Source organism: Vipera berus (genome assembly GCF_964194415.1).
Source record: "Vipera berus genome assembly, chromosome: 1".
NCBI lineage: Eukaryota > Metazoa > Chordata > Lepidosauria > Squamata > Viperidae > Vipera > Vipera berus.
The window spans coordinates 135605326-135630999 of NC_138202.1; the positions used below are offsets into that span (position 1 = coordinate 135605326).

The following is a 25674-nucleotide window of genomic DNA, read 5'->3' on the forward strand; positions in this document are numbered from 1 at the left end:
GTTGGAGCATTCACAGCTTCTGGAGGCAGGTTGTTCCACTGATTCTGTCTGTCAGGAAATTTCTCCTTAGTTCTAGGTTGCTTTTTTCTTTGGTTAGTTTCCATCCGTTGCTTCTTGTCTTGCCTTCAGTGCTTTGGAGAATACATTGACTCCCTCTTCCTTGTGGCAACCCCTGAGATTTTGGAACACGGCTATCATGTCACCCCTCGTCCTTCTCTTCATTAAACTAGACATAACCAATTCCAACAACCATTCCTTATATGTTTTAGCCTTCACTCCCCTAATCATCTTTGTTGCTGTTCTCTGTACTCTTTATAGAATCTCAACATCTTTTTTATATCATGGTGACCAAAACTGGATGCAGTATTCCAAGTGTGGCCTTACCAAGGCATTGTAAAGTGGTATTAACAATTCACGTGATCTTGATTCTGTCCCTCTGTTAATGCAGCCTAGCACTGTGTTGGCTTTTTTGGCAGCTGCAGCACACTGCTATCTCATATTTAAGTGATTGTCCACTAGGACTCCGAGATCCCTCTCACAGTTACTACTATTGAGCAAGGTGCCCCCTATATTATACCTTTACATTTGTTTTTTCTTGCCTAAATGTAGAACCTTACCTTTTTCACCATTGAATTTCATTTTGTTAGATAGCATCCAGTGTTCAAGTCTGTCCAGATCCTCCTGTATCTTAAGCCTGTCTTCTGGAGTGTTGGCTATTCCTGCCAGCTTGGTGTCATCTGCAAATTTGATGACTTCCCCATCTATCCCCTGATCCAAATCATTGATGAAGATGTTTAAGAGTACTGGGCCCAGAACAGAGTCCTGGGGCACTCCACTACACACTTCCCTCCATGTAGATGCAGTTCCATTGAGGACCACATGCTGAGTACAGCCCGTCAGCCAGCTACAAATCCATCTGGTGGTGATGCTGTCTAACCCACATTTTTCTATCTTATCAAGTCGTAAGTTGTGGTCTACTTTATCAAATGCCTTAGTGAAGTCTAAGTAAATTATATCCACAACTTTCCTCTGATCCACTAATTTTGTCACTTGGTCAAAGAATGCAATAAGATTTGTCTGGCATGATCTGTTTTAGACAAGCCTGTATTGGCTTTTAGTAATGACTTTGTTTGCCTCTAGGTGTTCACTGATTCACTGTTTGATTATCTTTTCCAGAATCTTCCCAGGTATTGAGGTCAGGCTGATAGGTCTGTAATTTCCTTGATCCAGTTTTTTCCCTTTTTTGAAGATGGGAACTACACCAGCTCTTTTCCAGTCCTCTGGTAGTTCCCCAGTGCTTCAGGATCTTTGAAAAAGATAGTTCAGTGGTTCTGTGATCACATCTGCCAGTTCCTTGAGAACCTTGGGGTATAATCCATCTGGTCCTGGTGATCTGACCTCATCTAGGCTGGACAGGTGCTCACTTACCATTTTCTTGCCTATCTTAACTTGTGTTTCTAAACTGTTTTTTATGATACTGTTTTTGATAGTTGGGCTGTTTTTTTTTCCCTTTGTGTAAAGACAGATGCAAAAAAACAAGTTAAATAGTTCTGCTTTCTCTCTGTTGCTTGTCTCCTTCTTTCCACTTTCTCACACTAATGGACCAAGTTATAATGATGGAAAAGAATGTGAGAGGGAAACATTTTAATTGATTTTTATATATACTTCTCAATGTCATTTCAGTGAAGTTGATTATGATTATGAATCTATTCACTGGATGGCAGATGCAATTCTAAAGTGTTTATTGCAGAGTGAGCCAACAAAACTGTAACTCCCACTCAATAAAAGGAAAAAAAATGCATTATAATTTTATTTTTTACAGCACTGCTTATGGGCAACTTTTTAAGAATATAAGCAACAATTTATAAGGCTATAAAACATTTCCCTGTTCACTTATAAAATGATTATGTTTGAGGTAATGTTATTTGGTGTGAGGGGAGGCAAATATCAAATGTCTGAAGTCCTTCACACATAGTTATTTAAAACAACCCAATCATCCCTTCATTTTACATATTAAGACAACAGTGGAGGTAGGGGAGAGGATTCCCTAATCTGTTTTGGAAAGATGAAAAATGACCAACAAAAGAGGTAGACTAATTTATAAGCTGCATCTGGAAAAACTACTGCAAAAAACAAAAAGTATAGCTTATGCATAAAATCTATTATTTAAAATAGAGTAGCTTCCCGTATATTTCAGCCAATCTTTTCCATAGTAAATTTCCAACAATGCATTATATGGGTTTTATATCATAAGGCAAATTACACCAACTTTTTCTAGATGGAAGCCACAATTCCATTTCCTACATTATCTTCTTTTATGGCTTACCCTGTCTGGTTGTTCTGCTGTCAGAACAAGCTGCTTCTGGATACATCAGATCTTTGAGAAAGGCCAGACCAGGAAACAGACACCACAAAGACTACTGGAACTCTGTTGTTCTGAACAGAAAAATTGAGTCTTGAAAGCTTCCTTAAAAGGCTTTCTTCTGCCCCCTCTTAACTAAAGAGAATAAAAAGGTAAAGGTAAAGGTTTCTCTGTCAGTCATGTCCAATTCTAGGGCACAGTGCTCATCTCTGTTTCTTGGCCGAGACAGCCAGCATTATCCAAAGACTCTTCTCTAGTCATGGGGTCAGCATGGTTATATGCCAAAGGCACACAGAACACTGTTACCTTCCAAATGAAGTGATGCTTTTGAACTGCTAGGTAGGCAGGAGCTGAGACAAGAATGGGAGCTCACCCCATTGCGCAGAGCTCAAGTCTCAAACCCGGGCTGTCAGCTCTCCAGCTGACAAGCTCAGTGTGTTTAACCACTAGGTTTTTAAGTTTCCTACCCAACCTCTCTTGTCAGTGAACTGTGCAACAAATGGAGTCAGAGATGCTGACACAAACTTGTAGTTTTGTATAAATAAATATATTTCACAACTATATATATAGTAAACTAGATAGGCAAACAGGAGCATCACGAGGTAAATCACAGAGCACACAGGGCACACAGAAGAAAAAGGCGGGGGAAAAGGGAAACTCACCCTTCCACACCCATAGCAACCAATTACAGCAAAAATTCCCCCCCCCCCGCAGGAGCCAGCACTCTGGTACCAAACAACCACAACCATGTGTTCCGGCTCACTGCACAACCCCACTGCTCCAGTTACCTAATTTAAATATCTTAACACCTCTTCTCAGGGCTTTTTTTCTCATAGAACGCTCAGAACGGAGTTCCGGCACCTTTTTTGGATAGAACCTTGTAGGCGGGTTGTATGACACGTGTGAGTTCCGGCACCTTTTTCTTTTACAAAAAAAGCACTGCCTCTTCTTTCCCAGAACTAAGTTGATGTTTCTTTATTTGCTTGTTTGTTAATCTTTAGTGGTGGTCTGACTCCAATGACTCGGGGTGGTTACATTTTTTTTAAAGAAAATAAAAATAACATGTGGATACAAATAAAAAAAAGAATCTTGGCCAAGTGGGAGGACAATACCAAAACCAAACCATTTGATTTAGTTAACAATTCGTCCATTCCTTTTTCAATGTTACCTCTAAACGCTTCTACAAAAAGGGAAAAATGGTGATGTTGCTTTCTATTAATCTGCCCTCACTGTCAAAGTGACCTCAGGGCAAGTTTTATACTTCACTTCCACAGCATAATTTTCCATGTTATGCTCAAGTGCTCATGTTTGATTTGGCACCATACTTCAATTTCTTGCAAGTTAAATCTAGCAGTGCACTGACTGTTGTTAGTTTGTTAGATTGTTGTTAGTTGCAAGGTCATGTCCGACCCATCGTGACCCCATGAACAACGTTCCTCCAGGCCTCCCTGTCCTCTCCAGCCACCTCATTCTCTGTCATCCCCTTCTTCTCTTGCCCTCAACCTTTCCCAGCATTAGGCTCTTCTCCAGTGAGTCCTTCCTTCTCATTAGGTGGCCAAAGTATTTGAGTTTCAACTTCAGGATCTGCCCTTCTAAAGAGTAGTCAGGCATGAGTCTTCTCCAGCACCATAGTTCAAAGGCCTCAATTCTTATGGTCAGCCTTTCTTATGGTCCAACTTTCACAGCCATACATTGCAACTGGGAAAACCATGGCCTTGACTATATGCACTGTTGTTGGCAGGGTGATGTCTCTGCTTTTTAGTATGCTGTCTAGATTTGCCATAGCTTTCCTCCCCAAGAGCAAGCGTCTTTTAATTTCTTGGCTGCAGTCCCCATCTACGGTGATCTTGGAGTCCAGGAAACTAAAATCTATCACTACATTTCTTTCCCATTTATTTGCCAGGAATTGAGAGGGCCAGATGCCATGATCTTGGTTTTCTTAATCTTAGTTTGTGTGTGTGTGTGTGTGTGTGTGTGTGTATTGCTCAAAAAGGGAACACAAGACATCCTACTATTAAATACAGTACATTGTGTTGTTTAAGTGTTCCCTTTATTTTTTGAGCAATATATTATTATTATTATTATTATTATTATTATTATTATTATTATTATTATTATTATTATTATTATTATTATTATTATTATTATTATTATTATTATTATTTGTATACCGCCCTTCTCCCGAAGGACTCAGGGCGGTGAACAGGGCAGTACATGTTAAAAGACAAAATACAAAAATTAAAAAAAGATTAAACAAAATGCCCACAACTCTTACAATAAGTTAAGACACATTAAAAAAGTAAGTTAAAACACATTAATAAAACCCAACCCCATCCCATCCCATATGTGTGTGTGTGTGTGTGTTTGTGTGTGAGTGTGTGTGTGTGTGTGTGTGTGTGTGTGTGTAATTTTTTTGGCTTGCTAACAAAGAATAAAGGGAGACAGATATGATCATTTCAAACTTATTTGTTCTCATCAGTCAGCCATATATATAACCTGAGCTTTCGTCAGCACCTGCTGATGTCATCAGAGTGTAAGCCAGGATTGGGAGACATGTTCTTATAGTCTCTGTTAAGCCAACAGTTTAGCTAATGAGCACGTTACAGGTCTATTTGGCTCCCACCCTCCCATAATCAATTGTTCTGTTTTTGTTTCCGTCGTGCTCATTGACAGCTGTTTGAATTTTGGCGCTCTACTCCTCTCCTCATGCCCTGCCCATGCTGAGTGTGCACTCTGCCATGCACAGTCATCTCACCGCTTTTCTGACAATATGGTAAGGGAGAGGGGTGGCATTAAAATTTAATAACAGAAATTAGGTTTCGTTTTATGAATTTTTATTGAGTTTATTTAAAGGCATCTAAACACATTAGTAGAGGTAGCCTAGAGATATTTGCAAATAAATCATTGGCAAATAAATTCAAAGGCACTTGTATTATAGGATATTAATTTCAAAATGAAGAGTTCATACTCTCATAGAACATAAAATATCAGAGTTGGAAGGGCCTTGAGGTCTTCTAGTCAACCACCTGCTTGAGCAGGAGACCCTATACCATTTCAGACAAATGGCTGTCCAGACTCTTCTTAAAAGCCTCCAGTGATAGGGTACCTAGAACTTCCAAAGGCAAGTTGTTCCACTGATTAATTGTCCTCACTGTTAAGAAATTTCTCCTTAGTTCTAGGTTGCTTTTCTCCTTGATTAGTTTCCATCCATTGTTTTTTTGTCTTGCCTTCTGGTAATCTCTCAAATTAATTTCTTTTTTTTTATTAAAGAGTTTTACAAAAACAAAATTTTACAATACATCCCCAAATCCCTCCCACCCCAAACCCGCCCACTTCCCCCCCCACTTCCCAGAGCTAAATACAGGATTATAGTTACAATAATCATATTCTAAATAAAAATTATGCATAATATACAATTAACCAAATTCATAATGTGCTTTAACTCCCCTTTAATATAACTACAAACAACGTGCCAATAACAATATCCCACTAAAATCTACTCATAAGCTAAATGGAACTTTTTAGTGCCATATTTGTTCTGAATATAATTTATCCATCTCCTCCAAACTGAAATATATCTTTCCTGTGAGTGATCTTTCAAATAAGCAGAAATCTTAGACATTTCTGCAAGATTCGAAACTTTAAACACCCATTCTTCTATAGTGGGCAAACTATCCTTCCAATATTGTCCCACCAGTAACCGTGCTGCTGTTATCATGTTCAACATCAAGTTAGTTTCTTTAACATCACAATCTACAACAATACCCAATAGAAACAATTGCGGAGAAAACTTTATCTTTCTCTTAAAAATCTTTTGAATGTTCCACCAAATTTTAATCCAAAAAGCTTTTATATTTCTACAAGTCCACCACATGTGAAAATAGGTAGCTTCTAAACTACCACACCTCCAACATTTAGACTGTAAATTAGGATACATGTTGGACAACTTCTTGGGATCCAGATGCCATCTATAAAACATTTTATAAAAATTTTCTCTTAAATTTTGAGCCTGAGTAAATTTAACATTTCTGACCCAAATTATCTCCCAGGTGTCCAACGAAATTGGTTCCTGAATATTTTGTGCCCACTTTATCATGCAGTCTTTAACCAGTTCTGTTTCCGAATCCAATTCAATTAAAGCATTATATATCCTCTTTATATGTGCACAATTTAAATCTCTAATTTGCTTTACTAAATTTTGATCTATATTTGTGATGCCAACCTTTTGATCTGACTTCCACCTAGCTTTCAATTGGGTATATTGAAACCAAGAGTAACTTATGTTTTCTTGTCTTAACTCCTCTAATGGTTTAAGTTGCCAATCATTCCCTTGCAATCTAATTCCTTATAAGAAACCATATCCATACTCACTCCCATAGATACGCCCTCTATCGCGTGTCCAGGAATTCCCCAAATTGGTATTTTATAATTTAACTTATAATAATACTTTTTCCAGACACGCAATAAAGCACTTCTAAGAATATGGGATTTAAAAGCCCTGTCCACCTTCTTATCGTAAAGCAAATATGCATGCCATCCATATACCAAATCCCATCCCTCAAGATGAAGTATTCTCGTTAGTTAAATTAAGCCAATCACTAATCCAGGTCAAGGCAACCGCATCATAGTACAATTTCAAATTCGGCGCCTTGAGTCCCCCTCTTTCCCTGGCATCCTGTAGAATCTTAAATTTAACTCTTGGTTTTTTCCCCGCCCAGATAAATTTGTTAATACCCTTCTGCCATTGATCAAGGTTGGCATCCTTTTTCAATATAGGTATCATTTGAAACAAAAAGAGGAACTTTGGTAGAACATTCATTTTAACAACTGCAATTCTTCCCAGTAATGATAATTGTAACTTTTTCCAATTATTTAAGTCCCTTTGTACCTTCAACCATAGTGTTTCATAATTATTCTTATACAATTTTACATTTGAAGCTGCAATATATACTCCTAGATATTTAACCTTCTTCACTATTTCAAAACCTGTTAATTTAGATAACATATCCCTTTCACTCATAGATAAGTTCTTGGATAATATCTTAGTCTTATTACTATTCACCTTGAACCCAGAAACCTTACCATACTGAGTTATAATTTCCATCAAGTCTATAACCGACTGTAACGGTTGGGATACTGTCACAACCAAGTCATCAGCAAAAGCTCTCAGTCTATAATCATTCTGTTTTATTTTAATTCCCTTTATCATAGAGGACTCTCGAATTTTAATTAATAAAATCTCTAGTGTTAAAACAAACAATAATGGTGATAGGGGGCAACCCTGTCTTGTACCTTTTTCAATTTTGAAAATCTCTGTTAATCCCCCATTAACTATAATTTGTGCCGTTTGTTGTTGATATATAGCTTTAATAGCATGTAGAAAACCTTCTCCAAAATTCATCTCCTCAACAACTCATAATAAAAATTGCCAATTCAATTGGTCAAAAGCTTTCTCTGCATCCAAGAATATCAATGCTGCAGGGACTTGGTTGTTCTTATCCAAATATTCAAGCAAGTTAACAATTTGTCTTACATTATATTTCATATACAAATTAATTTCAATAACACTGAAACAGATCAGGCATTTGAACAACTGGCTAAGAACCAGTGGAATTCAGGCATGGTCTTGTGCAAGGGTAGGCAACCTTGGCTCTTTTATGACTCGTGGACTTCAGCTCCCAGAATTCCTGAGCCAGCATGGCTCAGCTTGGAAACCTCTCCCTTTTCCCTCAGCCTGGCTGGCTCAGGAATTTTGGGAGTTGAAGTCCATGAGTCATAAAAGAGCCAAGGTTGCCTACCCCTGGTCTTGTGAAAGGAATAAGAGCAGGCAATTAATGAAACATGATGCAATATTATCATGCAAATACTGTAATGATACATACTAGCATCAGATGCTAGGGTGAAAAATGTAAGGGTGGCTTTTGTGTGATGATAACACCACTTACATGCCATTTGGTTTCCAGGTAAAGTATTGGATCCATTATATATCAGTTTTCCAAAGCAATGGTTGTAATATGCTATCATTTCTGAAAATGAAATTCTCTGCACTCTTTTAATAGTCTAGTGCTTTTATAAGTTTAAGTCTTCTGATAACCATTTTAATAGCTCATTATTCAGTGCAAAGCTGAGTAATGTCTATTTCCACTTATCTGGATATTCCATCCTTAATCTTTATTGTGGCCTTAATTTCAAACATTTTGTATCACTTAGTGACAGCATTTTAAATTTTCACTTTTTATTAAATGTTAAAAAATCAATACTACTAAAAATATATGCATCCTCATTTAACATTTTCAACGATCTGACATATATCTATGTCTCTTTCCAGAATCACATTAGTGAATATGGGATGATCTGATGGAATTTAATTAAAGCATAAAAAGTTACAGACCACAATCCAGATAGCCCATTAACTTGCTCTCTGGAGACTGAGTATGCAGCGCCAGGCTTTCAATATTGCTTATTTAGAATATTAGGCAACAACACCTGCAAGCCGCAGGAACATTGGATAAAAATTAAGACTGTTTCAATCTAAAGTTCTTTTAGACATTGCTTGGGATAATAATGCCTGGGATATAGTTAAAATACTACTGTTATTAATTATCATGCAATATTATTAAGAATGGATATTTCATGTGTATAATAGAATATATTATGTTTATATTCATCTAGATGATTCTTCCATTATCATTTATATAAACAACTATTTCAATATATATGTGCGTATGATATATCTTTATACATATCATATAGATGTTTATATGTATATTTTACACATACATACATCTCTCTGTCTGTCTGTCTGGCTCTCTCTATATATATATATTTCTGTCTATCTAATGGGTTTTAAAGATTTATGAACCTTTTTGAATGATCAATATTTCTGCATAAAATATGGCATAAAATGTAATTCTCCACAAAAGCTATAAAACTAGATAAAAAGAACTCAATTAAACAAACAAGCCCAAAATATTATACTTGTCCATTGATTTATTGAGGAAAGTGATCCAAACTACACATACTATAGCTGCCTGCAATATCCCTATATTTTGCTTTCTTGACTGGGAATTGGCATGCATGGATATTAACTGAATATTCTTCTTATAACAGAAGTTGTTGCTAATTTAATTTTAAATGTAACTTAAAGCAGAAGTTGTTTAGTTATTTAGTTTTAAATAAAAATGCTTACATTGTTAAATCAAAAGAAAAAATATCAATATCGAAAACTAAATTTACAGTTATTTGTAAATAAGTTCTATATTTTTCATTTCTTATTAACCTTGCAATGGCTGTTGTCCCACAACACTGCTTATTAAATTCACTTTTGCTCCCGGGTAAATATTTACTGTTACATTTCACTTGCAAAGAATGCAGATGTCCTGCTCAAAGGAGAACCAGCATCTTATCCTAGCATCACCATAAAGCAGGCTGATGTTTCCTTATTCAAAACTCCCATCCCACTCAAAACAAAAGTTTAAAGGGATTACAGGAAAATTAATGCTGGTCCTATTGAAGACAGCACTATTTTTATTTCATTTAAGTTTTACAGTCTGTCTCCTGTCCAGATGGTAGTGATAAAATATTAAAAAATATAATAAAATATAATAAATCAAGATAATAAATTGGGGGAAAATAAAAACATAGTCTAATTAAAAAATAACGCTAGTAGACAATCATTTACGAGATAAAAGGCTGTAGATCCTGCCAGAGGTGAGTGAGTACAAAATGGCAGGTCTGTATCTACAGTCAAAAGATAGTTAATATACTTGATTTTCAGGGCAAGAACTTTTTTCAAAGCAAAGTGACCACAATCAAAAAGACTCATTCTTACATCTTCATATAATGTATCTTTCCATTTATGAGACATTGAGATTGCCCTCCCTGTGGTAATTGTGTACAAGGGTTCATAAAAACCCTGTGCGCTCTCTCGCTCTCTCTCAACATCATCATCATAATCATCATCATTAGATGTATGCTTCAAAAAGTAGAATGAAAGCAGAAAGGTTTTGTCACATTGGCAATGGAATATTTGAAGATGACAGCAATACTCTTCCCTCTCAGCCCTCCAGTTTCAGTCAGTGTTCAGTCAGGTACAGTGCTGCAAGCATAGTGGGCTCACCTGCTTCATTCTTCTCATGTTCTACCCTTCTCCATGTACTCATGGGAAAGAGGAATATAAAGAGAAAAGACAGACAGGGAATTCCCTAGGAATCTATCTTTTTGAGTACAAACTTTATGTCCTTGATCAGAGGATGTGGCAGACTTTGAAGAGTTAATTTAGCCCGAGATTCCCTAGTTTTTAGCCCCTACTTACTATGCTTAGCCACGTATCCATGTTATGTTAACCCCATGCTCACATAGTTAAGTATGTGAGGTGAACAAGAGCAAACAGTTTATATCATCAATTCCAAAAATCATTCCCCAGATTGCTATGTTCTGATTATATCATTATTCATAAATACTCATTCATTAAGAACTAAGGCATACATCCTTTGTTCTTACTGATATAAGACAAAAGCCAATGGACACATAACACAGCATGCACTGCATATTAGATTTTGCAAGTGACCTGTGTCATATATGACATCATATTAAGGGTTAACACCATACTCAAAATAAGCTAATGCTTGTGAATGAAAGAGACTGACTGTGAGGTAACAAAAGATCTAGTAAAACATTTAAGACTATATTTGACAGGATTTAACAAAGACATATTTCCAAACAGTTATAATAAATTATGGAAAGAAATAGAATATTTTTAAAGGTGGAAAAACTTAAAAGTTTCTTGGATTTCATTACAACAATAAAATTGAATATATTGTCTAAGATTAACCTCCTATTTCAAATGGCACTGACTAAAATATCAGACAAAAGTTTGTAGAACAGCAAAGACCAATTAACAGATTCATGTAGAGTGGGAAAAACCAAGAGTAAGATTCATCTTACAAGACTAAAAGAAAGCAAGCACTTTTAATTCCTAACCTTAAATTATATTACTGAGCAGGCTGTTGATCATGGATAATGTAAAGGAAAGAATCCCTAAGTAACAGGACATTAAATATAGAAGGAGTTGTCTTGACAAATTGACTTCATACAGTTTTATCATAGAAAGAAACAAAGGAAGGAAAGAATTATAAGACAATGTTAGTTGAATATTTAGAATCTTCTGCAAATTACATTTCTCTATTAGTACCACCAACAAATGCTTTTTAACTTCAAGGATAACTATAGCAAGAAAGAATTACACATGCTACTACATTACATTCAAATTCAGAAAAAACACTAAAGACAAAGCAAGAATTGCTTTATGAAGGTAGAAATATACCATAGTTAATGCATTTATATTTTTTGGAAGAAGAAAAACTGACCTTAAAAAAGGAGGGAGTGGTGGCAGCGGGTCTCCAGAGGTCCCTTCTTGGCAGCAGAGACTTTTTGCAAAGATGGCAAAAGGCTTTGCAAATGGAAGGCTTTGATGTTTCAGCCCTTACCTCCATTTGCAAAGCCTCTTGCTGCAGATCTTGTCCAGGCCTCCGTTTGCAGAGAACAGAGGCCTAAAGTACCGTGAGATCACGTGAGATCTCATGCCACTGATCTCACATGATCTTGCTTTACTTTAGGTCTCATTCTCTGTGAGCACACAGAAGGCCTGAAGCAGCAAAAGAGCCAAGAAGCAAAGACTCTCTAGATCAGGGGTAGGCAACCTCGGCTGTTTTATGACTGATGGACTTCAACTCCCAGAATTCCTGAGTCAGCTGACTCAGGAATTCTGGGAGTTGAAGTCTATGAGTCATAAAAGAGCCAAGGTTGCCTACCCCTGCTCTAGATCTTTGCAAGGTGAGTATCCACAGGCCTAGTGCTAGGGCAGGGGTCGGCAACCTGAAAAAGCAAAAGAGCCACTGGGAACCAGTTCCATCACACATAAAAAAAAGTGGGAGCCGCGTGCGTGCATCCATGCACGTGCATGTGCAAAAAACGTTTTGCGTATGTGCAAAAAGTTGTTTCTTGCACATGCGCAGACACACACGCGCAGTTGCCACTTTATGTGTGATGGAACCGGTTGCGCGGCGGCGACGGCCCGTTTGCAGAGCCGACATTAATCTGGCACCCAGTCAAACGGTCACCTCCTTATTGTGATGCCATCTTTCAACCACCGGCATAAAATTTTCTGGCAAAGCTTCCGTAATCTTAGAAATACAGGGAGAAAGAAAAGCAACACAGAGCGTGAGCCTTTTGTTTTTTCTTTACGAGAAAAGATCCTGTTGTTAAAGTGCTCTTTTCCCCACGACACAAAAGCCCAAACTTTACAAACTGGCAGCCCTCCTCCATTGCATCAGCTCTCCACACAGCCTAGTATTGTGCTGATTTAATTTAAAAAGTCCCGGAGAGTTCCGAGGAACTTGCTCCCCAACTTCGACGTTTTCCCATTTCGACAAAATGGCAGAACCCCACCCCTCTTCTTGGTGCCATTCGATGCTTTAATAACTACGAGAAAGGCAGAAATTTAGCACGATCAGCCCTCAGGCAGCGCTGGCTGCCCCAGTATTTCTGCCTCCCACACAGCAGAAAGAGCACAAGGGGCGAGACTGGGTGGAGGGGGGTGGCAGAGATACGACAAACCCTTGAAAGAAGCCCAATTCCCTTTTCCTTACCCGTCGCGATCACGATCGCGGCCTCGGTCACCGAAGCCTCGCATTCTCCCAAGCAGAAAAAGGGGACCTCTGTGAGCGACTACGTGAAGGGTAGCGCTGAGAGGCCCAACTGCGCCTACTCTGAACTTTCCTGCTGCTTTGTGGCTATACAAAGAACTCCCGGGACTTAATTTTCCCAGCTAAACAGCCGACGGGTTTGATTTTTCTGGAGCCTCTGAGAGCCGAGTCGTGTCAGGAACTGCTTGGCACTCGTTAAAAAGCAAACCAGCCTTTCTTCTCTGGCCTCTTAAACGCAATGAAATACGGAAGTGCAAGTCCATAGCATTTCCGTTGCCATCGCTTAGTTCAGCGCCACATTTTGAGTGGAAAAATTGCCCAGTTTCATTAGAAACTGGCAAGTTATGTGTGCTCTGCAATATGTAGAGTTTAGTAACGGGCCGCGGCAACTTTCCATTCGGAGAGGTGCGCGCACAGCTCTCCAAAGGTTTGGAGAGCTGCGCGAGCACCTCCACCCGTTCGGAGAGGTGCGCGCGCACCTCAACCCGAACGGGTGACGGCGCCACCCGTTTACAGACCTGCTGCCGCGGCCGAGCTACCACCTTCCTCTGAAGGCGGCAGCTCTGCAAACGGGCCGCAGCAGCTTTCCCAACGAGCGGCGCCACTGCCCATTCAGGCGGAGGTGCGCGCGCACCTCTCCAAAGGTTTGGAGAGGTGCGCGCGCAACTCCGCCCGTTCGGAGAGGTGCACGTGCATCTCTCGGAATGGGCAGTGGCGCCGTCCATTGGGAAAGCTGCCATGGCCCGTTTGCAGGCTGCTGCCTTCCTCTGAAGGCGGCAGCTCTGCAAACGGGCCGCAGCTGCTTTCCCAACAAGCGGCGCCACTGCCCGTTCAGGCAGAGGTGCACGCGCACCTCTCCAAACCTTTGGAGAGGTGCGCGCGCACCTGCGCCCGTTCGAAGAGGTGCGCGCGCACCACTGCCTGTTCGAAGAGGTGCACACGCACCGGGTGACTGGGAGCCGCGGGTTGCCGACCTGTGTGCTAGGGAGACCTAGGGCACAGGAGAGTAGCCAGGGTGAATGTTTCAGTGCCTCTGCAGTTGTTCATAAGGGTGAATGACTGCCGTGGTGTGTCAACATTCATAATTTTGGGACTTTTTTGTAAACACTTGTGGGTGCTTATTGCATAACTTTGAACGCTCACTAAGGGAACGTTTGGAACTCAGGGATTACTTGTACAATATGAGAGAAAATTGGTATAAAATGTATAATGGATGATTTATTACTTCAAGTATCTCCAAGATGGATAAATAGTATAATAATGAATTTTGGAAATGTCAAAGTTAAGAAAGGAACATTTTGTTACCTGTGGTGTTAATGCACAAAATACCCTCAAAAAGGGTATTTGTGAGAAATACATCACAATATTCAGAAATTCTAAAAAAAATACACTGAGATTACAAATATTTTTATTAAGGATAATTCTAAAAAGCATAACTGAAAATATCATATTACATGTCTGAGTATGTGTGTGTACACAGATACATACTTACGCTAACTTACACACAAATATACATATGCCTACATTGAACTGGTGAATATGCAGCAATGGCAAAAGTGACAAAATATACTCACAACAGAGGTTTAACCAAATTTAAGTAAGAATGGCTCCCTTTTATATTACAAAATACCCAGGAAGGCAGATTCCTGGATATTTTGTAATATAAACACTGACTTCTAATTAGTCAAGAGACTAATTAAAAACAACAGGTGAAATGACTTAAACAGATATAAGCAAAAAAAATTCAATATTTAATATTAAATATTAAAAACATCATAAAATCCTTTTATTGTATCCTATTTTCATTTTGCCTTTTGCATCTTTATTCTTAACTCTTTTGTACTCTTTAAGCTTACCCTATATGTGTGTGTGTGTGTGTGTGTGTGTGTGTGTGTGTGTGTTAGAAAGAAAAAGAATCGAACACCAGGATAGAAATATAAACAAACTGTTTAATATGCAAAACACTCTACTATCAGAAACAGGTACCAATACATGTACCAAAACATGGTACATGTTTCTGATAGTAGAGTGTTTTGCATATTAAACAGTTTGTTTATATTTCTATCCTGGTGTTCGATTCTTTTTCTTTCTAACATGCACACACCCACGATTTGCATTTTTACTCTTTTAAGGGTATATACTGTAGGTAGAGACTTATGTTTATATTAATAAACACACACATACACACACACATGTGTGTGTGTGTTTATTAATATAAACAGAAGTCTCTACCTACAGTAGTTGCTGAATTTAAGTGTTTAAAACAGACATATTTCTCATAATCCTCTCGTTTGAATACAGTTAATAATATTTCTAGATTTCTACACACACACACACACACACACACACACACACACACACACACACAGAGCACATACAGGCAGTCCTTGACTTATGACCACTCATTTAGTGACAGCGTGAAGTTACCATGAAAAAAACAACTTATGATTGGTCCTTGCACTTGCAACCACCGCACCAGCCCCAGAGTCATGTAGCACAATTTGGATCCTTGGCAACCAGCATGTATCCACGTTGGATCCAGCACCCTGAGGTCACATGATTGCCATTGCAACATTCCCAGCCAGCTTCCAACAAGCAAAGTTAATGGGGGAAACAGGATTTGTTTAACAACCATGTGATTCACTTAATAACCACAGCAATTTGCTTAATGACCATGCAAAAAAGGGTACTAAAATTAGGCACAAGTCACTTAAAGACTGCCTTGCTTAGCAACAGAAGGTCCTGTCCCAATTATGGTCTTAAGTTGAGGCTACATACAAAATCCTTCTGTATACAGTATGTACTAACATCTGAAAACAATCAGTGCTTTGAACAAAAAAATAAGTATTTTGAACTGGAATGCTTTTCACTGAAAAACATTCCATTTATTTTTATTCATATATAAATTCCTTTAAAAATATCCATAGTGAATTATTATTGCTTTAGAATACAATAAAATACACGTATTTTTCTTTTTTAATAAATGCAACATAAATTAAGAAGAAAGCATATAAAAAGAATCCTTTCAAAAGTGTCAGGTTTGAATAATCAGATCCATTTATGTGTTCCACAAATTAAAGTAACATTACTATCATATTTGTAACAGAACTATAAATTCAAGTCTTACAATGCAATACATTAAAATCAAAGCTGATTTTTTTAAAAAGATCTCAATGTGTTTTCTATTTCATTGTAGATACGATAAGATCACTAAATGGAGAAGAAAGAGATGTACAATCATTGTAACTAAAAAGTCAGTAAAAGAAATATGGAAATTGCTAGCAGAATGGGTGATGAATATTATTCAATAATGTTTGATGATTTTAATGTCAGTGTTGTAAATTTACATTGGTATTATAGCATAGCTTATTGAATGAATGAGTGTATCACTGTATTTCCATTTCTATTTTCTTTACAGGTCTTATTTTCAGTCCTATCACTAGTTATAGGTTAAGTAATCAATCATTTTTTTTTAATCTACACTCTTGATGACCTTTCACATGTTTACATGAAACATACCCAATTGTTTCACATAGCACATCTTCTCTGATTTATGCATTTTATTCAAGGCTCTCTAGTTTCCCAAAATATTATTCTCAACCATTTTGGGGGCTCCTTTTTCAGTAAATCACTTCTCTTTTTTATTTATTCTCCTTTCTCAAATTACTTGTTGCCCTGGGGCATAGAAAAGTACACTAGCAAAAAATGTTTTGTAAATATTGCCATTTTTACAGAATTTAGTGAACTGTACAAACGGTACTGGCTCTCCTAAAGGTACTTTCTAGTCAAGTGAATACATTCAGTTTTTTTATTCCCTTAAACACCAATAATTAGTTTTAATAATTTCCAAAATTATTTTCCAATTTGTTTGTGTGCAAGTGCTCTGACAATGAAATAATCCAAGAGATAGACCCAGATAAAAACTTTCTTTTTCTTGCATTTTGGAATGGCAAAGAAATTCATTCCCTCTTCTATTCTGATATTATTTGTTGTAAATCTACATCAGAATGACAAGAAACTGGAGGAGAGGGGGAAATCAAAACAGAAAGGTAGATACACAATTATTAATTACTTATGATGAATGAAACACAATTTTAGGAATTTCTGTTATTAATTCAATTAGCACCAAAAGTAACAAAAACCAAACAGGGAAGGATGGCAGATGAAGAGCCAACAATGGCAAAGCAGAAACTATGGAACATGGTCTATTTTTCAAGCATACTTTCCAAGTATTCTTCCAAGTATCAGTAAACTGACCAAAATTAGAAACAAAAAGTAGCTAGATACACTAATTCAAATTATAGTATAGTCCCTCGATATTTTCCTATTATTATTATTTACATAAAGGCATGGGACAAAACAAGCAAAATAACCAAAGATACAAATCAATCCAATTTAATAGCAATAAAGTAACTCATCAAAACAAAACATGAAATAACCAATGCAACAGTGATAGTTTTAAAACATTGCTATGGGATAGGACCAAATTTATGCCTGTTTTAATAATAATTTAAAACAGGAATAAATCTAAACTATGAGATGAATAAGAATGGGGTGGAACAACCAGGTCCATAAACCAGTAAAATAATATTTTAAATTATTTTAAATGGTATCACATTTCCATGGAGATGAAGAGAAGGTGGAAGCTAACTTCTAGGTTTGGATAAATGAATTAACATAATTAATTGGAGATCCTTGATAATAGTATTAGTATTTTGTAGCTATCATCTACAAAACCATAATCCTTACTTTTTACTCCCCCCCTTATAAAAATGAGTTAAATATCAACTAGTATGTCTGGTCTATATATTTGAAGTGAGAGAACAAAGGGAGAAGCTCTTTGCATTGATCCCTAGACATGAGGAAGGCCAAGTAAGGAACTGATATAGGGAAAACAATAATTTAATTTTGTAATCACCTTTTGGGATCTTCTGACAAGCAAAGTCAATGAGGAAGCCAGATTTGCTGAAAGGCATGCTACTAACTTAATAATTGCAGTGATTCACTTATCAGTGGCGAGAAAGGTCATGAAATGAGGCAAAATTTACTTAACAACTACATTGCTTAGCAATGGAAATTTTAGTTGTGGTTGTAAATTGAGGTGGACAGGTGAGTTGTTCCAAGGTAAGATTGATTCTTTAATTTTGCTAATGAGTAAGGCAAATGCTGGGGCTTATGAATTTATAAATCAAACATATTTTTACATAAATTAACATCTATATCAATATATCTGTGTGATGCCTCTTTATACTAATTTATTTTAATATAATATACATATTATATATACTTGTCTATTTCTTGACCTACCTCAAAAGGCTGATTATCACTATCACCATCTCTATCAAGAGTTTGGCCTTGGATCTGCTTAGAAGCTACCCACAGAAATCACGACTAACATAAGGCCAGTTGATTTCCTAAATAAGTTTAAATAAAGATTTAATCCAAGAAAGCTTAAATCTGTCTAGCATTTAATAAGCATTGTTCTACATTTATAATATACTCTCTAAATGTACTTTAGTTTTATGTATATCAGTAAAATATAATTCACTTTTCATATTTTCTATTCAAAGGGCTTGTCCAACATATTCAACATACCACTCATCCATTTGGCATCTGGATTGTGAACTACAAACTCTTTTCTGAAGAGATCTTCTAAAGACAATCTGGTTTCTGAAGAGTTTGATAGTTCATCTGCAATAAAAAAACAACATTTTAATAAAGAACTATTAATTTTAAAGCATAGAGTTCAAAAATAAATCTTTGATTAAAATACTGACATCCCCTCAATATTTTCAAATAGTGTTTATTTGTATATTAATTCACAAAAAATGTTATCAATCAATCAATCAATCAATCAATCTGTAAAGAATAAATTCCCATGAACCCTATGACCTTAATTCAAACAAGTTAAAGTTCCTTGCCTTAGACTCTAGTCTACATCATTAATAAGCTAGCATAGAACAGATCACATGTGTGACTGAATTCACACAATAAAATAATGTGATAGTATAAAATATAATGCAATTTATTCGATGTTAGATAGGCATATAGTATGAATTTAGCTACTGTGGTTTATTCATGATTAAAGCAATCCCTGATTTAAAATGATGTATGAATTTTGTTAAGCCAGTTGAGAAGATGCAATTACTCTTTGACATTTTAGATTAGAGGCCCAGCTAAGAATTTACAACTTTATTTTTGAGTGCATACTGCTGATCAAATTAACGGGAAAACACGAGGGGTTATCCTCTGCTTAAAAACTTGGCTAAAATGTCAAGAATGCCCAAGGATTTTTCAGAGGAAGTCTCAAAGCCTTGGCTTAAAGGGTCCATTTTCAGAAGATGTATTTGGCCATTTTCTATTGTATATTGAAGAAAATTAGAATGAAAATGAATAATCCTTTCAAATATTTTTCTGGGAGGCTATAGGGGTTTTAACTTTAGGTTCTCATTTGTATGAATAAAATTGAGAGGAGAGATATGAAACATAGGTAATTTGGGGAAATGGACTCCCATCTGATCTGAGGCAAAATCAGATGCAAACTGTATTTAGTTTATATCAGAAGTACTGGGTGGACGTCAGATAATGAAGTTTTTTCCTACAACTGGAAGAAAGTGAGATCCCCTTAGTCTCTCGGACTCTAAAGGTCATGAGAAAGATAATCTTAATTTGGTATTTACTTGCTCTGCTTTTCTCAAGGCATGTAAACCTTCTGAAAAGAATTGCAGTTCTATACAAAATTAGACAATAACTTAAGTACAAAATCAAAGTACAAGATGATATATTCAGAATCCCCTTAGATCATGCTATTACAAATAATGTTAACTAAAGACTTTTGCACAAGAAGAGTTGGTCCATCATCTGTAGTTAGTTGCGTATGAAAATAGTAACAGTCTAAGCTGCATCAAAATTTTGGCAAAGCTAACTCTCTAATTGCCATCTCAAACAAGAAAAACAAAGCAAACAAGAAAAAAGGGGAAAAATAGAGCCTGTTGATTGGTATGAAATAAAGGTCAAATTATAATTTTGTGAAATGTTTTGCATAATTCCTAACACCAAGTATTCAGAGATTGCTGTTTAGCCCTTTGTTTGAACTACCTATACAACTGATCCAGAATGCAGTGGCACATGCAGTATTGGGCATTCATATGTTTGTCGATCTTACATCTCTTTAAGTTGCACAGGATCCCAGTTTCCTTACAGGTGCAGTTCAAGGAGCTGCTTATCATTAAAGCCCTACATGGCAGAGGACCTGGTTATCTGAAGGATTGTTTCCTCAAAGAATATCTGTGTTTTCATTTATAACAATAACAAAAAGTAACAATACTCTGAAAAATGAATGATGTGCATAAAGAAATATTTTTATCTTTTGTTCAGATACTAGCAGGTTTCTCAAGGTACTTAATGCTAAGCACATTGATTTGTGGTTAGATTGTAAGCCGCCCTGAGTCTTCGGAGAAGGGTGGGATATAAATGGGATTGAGATATATATATATATATATATATATATATATATATATATATATATATATATATATATATATATATATATATATATATATATATATATATATATATATATATATATATATGGGGATCTTTGGTCATTCGGGTTTTTGACCACGTAGAGTTGAAGGTGTAAGAGCAACGTTTCGACGAAATCCCATCCGTCATCATCAGGCTGGTGGCTTCAGCTTCCTTCTTCTGGGAGAAGCATGTGGTGGTGGCTGTTTGTTCTTCTTTTTTAAACTGCCAGAGGGGGTGTGTTCTGTGGGTGGAGGTGTGCTCTGATTGGGTGGGGGATTAGGTGTGTTCTGATTGGGTGGGTGTGTGTTTTGAATGGGGTGTGTGTTCTGATTGGATGGGGGTGTGTTTTGAGTGGATGGGCTGGTCTCAGCTGCCAGCCTTAGATCTGAGCTGGTGAGTTGTGCTGCTTTTGTTCGGCTTCGTGTTTGTGGTAGTGCCATGTTTTTATCGTGGGTGTCAGTTTGCTTATTGTGTGGTTTGGAGGTGTTTAAAGTGGCTGATGTTGCAGCTGTAGTTAGGTTTCTGTTTTGTGGTTGTGCGTCGTTATCATTGTGGGTTCGGATTTGCTTTTTGAATGGTTGTGTGGTGGTGATGTCATGTGATGTTGTCATGAGTTTGGGTCTGGTATCATTCTTGGTGGTTGGGACTCGTCTGTCAATCAAGGCGGGTTTCCAAATGGCTGGTAGGCGAGAGGTATCATCTTGTTTGTTCATGCTGTGGGGGCGTTTTTCTATCTCAATGGCTTCTCTGATTATTCTGTTGTTAAAATGTTCAATTTTGGCGATAGTTTTGGTTTTTTAAAAATCAATTTCATGTCCCGTGGCTTCAAAGTGTTGGAACAGGGATGAAGTTTGTTCTCCCTTTCTGAGTGAGTTCCTGTGCTCTTCAATGTGTGCACTTATTCTTCTGTTGGTCTGTCCGATGTATGTGGTGGGGCAGGTGGTGCATGGGATTTCGTATACTCCTTGGTTTTCTAACCCAATTATGTCTTTGGGGTTTCTTAGGATGGTGGATATTTTTCTGTCTGTGTAGAATGCTGTTTTGATGTTGTATTTTTGGAGGATCTTGCTGATTCTGTCTGTGGTCCCTTTTAAGTATGGGAGGAGAGCTTTGCCATTTTCTTGTTCTCTGTCTTGGGTTTTTGGGGGTGTCTCTCTTCGGATTAAATTGGTAATCATGTTTCTTTGGAATCCATTGGCTTAGTACATTAGTGAGAGTGTGTAGTTCGGTTTTTAGGTGTTGTTCGTCAGATAGGTGTTTTGTTCTGGAGATGAGTGTCTTGGCTACGGAGTTGATCTGTGCTGGGTGGTGGTGTGAGAGTGCGTTCAGATAGCGGTTTGTGTGTTTTTTTTTATGGTAGATAGTGTGTCCTAGGGAGCCGTTGGATTTCTTGTAGACTAAGACATCAAGGAAGGGAAGTTGATTGTTAGCTTCTGTTTCCATGGTGAATTGTATTTTGGGGTGTAGGCTATTGAGGTGTGTGAGGAAGTCTTCCAGTTTTTCTTTGCCGTGTGGCCAGATTACGAAGGTGTCATCTACGTATCTGAGCCAGATGGTATTTCGTCGGAACGTTGCTCTTACACCTTCAACTCTACGTGGGAAAAACCCCGAATGACCAAAGATCCAAATACAAACACCCGCGAAAACCTCAGAAAACAAATATATATATATATATATATATATATATATATATATATATATATATATATATATATATATATATATATATATATATATATATATATATATATATATATATATATATATATATATATATATATATATTGTTTTCTGAGGTTTTCGCGGGTGTTTGTATGTGGATCTTTGGTCATTCGGGTTTTTCCCCGCGTAGAGTTGAAAGTGTAGGAGCAACGTTTCGACGGAATCCCATCCGTCATCCTCAGGCTGATATGCATTATTTAGATTACCTTGCTAGGCCCCAAAACTAATAAGTTTGAAATGCATATCAGTCTCCCTTAATTTTTTGTTAGTAATTTACATAAATATATGAGCTGTCACAGACTACTGCCTGTTCGATGGCCTTCAAGATAGGCTGAAACAGAAAATAAAGATTTGCCCCATGTTTGGGGCCTAGCAAGGTAATCTAAATAGTTAACAAGTATTTGACACATATCTCCCCTTGCTTCTAAAGCTAACAAAGCGAGAGAGATCCTGTGGCTCAAGAGGTAAAAACAACTGCCTAATGTGCCATCAGCCCAGGTTCGAATCTCAGAAGGGTATGGCTGACTGATGAAAACTAATAAGTTTGAAATGCATATCAGTCTCATATACAGTATATATATAAATTCATCCAGGGTTGGCTATAAATTGCTAGTGTGAAATGATCCTGTACTCGTATTTATTGCAATTTAAATACATTTTAGGGCAATTGGGAAAATAAAACTTTTTAAGTATTCCAGTCATTTCTCCTTGTCTATAGCAATTATAACTGCTCTAAGTCTGCATATAAGCAGAAGTTTAAATAATATAAATAATTAAAGATCTAGTACCTAAAAAGAAAGAAAAAGATATATTGTTTTTATTACTTTACCGATCTCCAGATAATAGGAATTTGGGGTTTCCTCAGCTTATTATATTCTGTAATAATTTGGCCTTCCCAGAACTGTAAGGAGATTTCCTATATATTTCATACTACTATATTACTATTTTTTTCATCCTTCATTTATTCCCCCCATACATAGAAAAGTTCAGGTTTATTTTTACTTGCCCACACTCTTGTAATCCTGACTGAAAAAGAAGAAAAGTCTATTTCTTCTGCTCAATCCATTGCTTAAGAAGGAAAGCTTCAACCAAAGCTCAAATACTTTGTTTCCTCTGCCTTGTACTATTGCAGGGATCCCCAACCTCCAGGCCATGGCCCATTCAGAACCGGATTGCAGAAGTGAGCATGCAAGTGAGCATGCATGAGCCTACAGTTCCACTTCCATGCACAGCGGGCAGGCGAGCACATGCATGCAGCTCCATTTGTGTGAACAGTGGCTGTGCATGCCCACTGCTTGTGTAAATGGAGTTGCGTGCACCCGCACTGACACGGAACTATTCCCTCTCCCCCACCGTAGGTCCACAAAGTCAGAAATGTTAGAGACAACTCTGCTATTGGACTGATTAGTGAGCTTTAAATTCCACATTGCCATGAGACAAAATCATGAAAAAATATCCTTATCCACCGTCCAAATGGCATGAGCAGCAATGGATTTGATAGGGAAGCAGTTAACAAAATCAAAAATGACTATTGCAGCAGCACAAAACCCTGCTATCTTTATATATCATACAGATCTACAAATGGATGGGAATTTAATACACTGCTGAAACTACCACATTGATTCTCACCCTTTCCTCCCTGGATGACACTGTGATAGGACTTTCAGAGATGGGAGAAAAACTCTTTTAGCTATACGTATCTCTTAGCATTCTTCACTACTTTAACTGATGTACTAACACTATGGCAGTCTGTAGCATTTACATTTCTTTGCTGTTTTGCATATTTACATTGGGGCAACATTGAGCATAGCTTTACAGTTTCCTGACCATTGTTCTGTAAGTCTTAGAGATGCCTTCAAAAATTGTTTAAGGTATTTTCTAGAATTGCTTCAAATCACAGAAATCTGAGATGTGGGTAGAGGTTGTACATGATGAGATGTGGAATATTTATGCACATATGCACAATTCCAGTTCCTGATGTCAATGGATAATCAATAGTCTTCACAGGTCAATGTTTTATCCTATCACATTCTACAGCATGCCTATCATTTCTATAACATATGGCATTTGTTACCTTACATAGAAATATCTCGCACTAAGTTCCCTCTATTCATCTATTATGTTAGACTGAATATAAGCAATTTAGAGTTTAAATACTCAAAACAAACAAGTAATAAAAGTTTATTACTACCTGGTGTTAAAAGAATTACGGACATGGTGATCAGCGAACATACCACTAGAATCACTAGCAATGCAATTGCTATTCCTTTCCAGTTCCTCTGTGGTGGGCTGTTGCTTCCAAGTTCCTGAGAAAATTAAAAAAAAAAAGGAATTTGCTTTATGACTGCATATTAAATATGATCCATAAAATAAATTATTTTATGCATTGTTGTAGTCACATTGTGAGTTGATTATTTGATTTTCCATCAGAGTACTTCATTTTATTTTTTAAAGTATGTCATTTTTACTGTTCTTGAAAATAATCACATATTTTTATAGCTTCCTATTTTTATAAGCACATGTATACACAGAAAACAATCATTATTGATTGTACAGATATTTTACAAATTTTGGGTAGCGCTTTAGTGTACTGAAGTTAAATTCAGCATATAAGGTAGATTCTACAAAATAATTAGGAAAATAAAACTTCCTATTCAGTATCAAAAGTAGAGTAGATTTGAATATTCAGTTTTAAGTTTAATAATAGCTCTTTACCTTAACTTACCTTATTCTGAATTACTTCATTATTATTTTAAACATTAACATTTCTGTATAACAGCCCTGAAAGTCTTGTTTCTGCAAATTTAACTACTTCCACTAGAGGAAGTAACACTAGAAATTTTTTTTAACAAAAATTAGTAAAAGAAATATAAACTAGAATTTGCACTGTTATTCCATTTTTGCATGTGGCAACGTAAGGCTGAGTAACACAAAATATATTACCGGTATATTTTGTTTATGTCTTGATCTGTCTCAATGGGATGAATTGTCTTGAGGAGACCTATTGGTCTAACTCAGTCTGAATAACATTACAGAAGAATCATTCTACCTTCAGAAAGCAGAGCTGACTGCCTGAATCACATACTTTGCTATGCCAGAAATAGCTTCTGCATATAAAGTACACATGCAGAAACAGTTTTGAACGACTAAAGCTCCGTAATTTCTTTTCTGTGTGATGTTCCACATTTTAAGATATGTCTCTCTCTATATATATATGTATATATACACACACAGAGAGACACACACACACGTTAAGTATTTGTTAAATATTTTAGAATACCTTGCCAGGCCCAAATACGGGCCAAACCTTATTGCCTGTATCAGCCTAACCTAAGGCCATCCACAAGCTGTAGTCGC

At 36.8% G+C, this 25674-nt stretch overlaps 1 protein-coding gene across 4 annotated transcripts in view; it reads right to left on the reverse strand.

The window, feature by feature from the left end:
* The window catches only part of DPP10 (dipeptidyl peptidase like 10), a 420223-nt gene that overhangs the window by 206393 nt on the left and 188156 nt on the right, over positions 1–25674 (reverse strand). For all 4 annotated transcript variants that reach the window (XR_014026226.1, XM_081326185.1, XM_081326184.1 and 1 more), the window contains 2 exons: positions 24509–24623; positions 18664–18759 (listed from right to left, as the gene is read on the reverse strand). Coding sequence is in view for 3 of the 4 variants with exons in the window: in XM_081326185.1 (XP_081182311.1) it covers positions 18664–18759; positions 24509–24623 (211 nt within the window). In the remaining variant the exon portion in view is untranslated. The remainder of the gene's footprint in view (positions 1–18663; positions 18760–24508; positions 24624–25674) is intronic.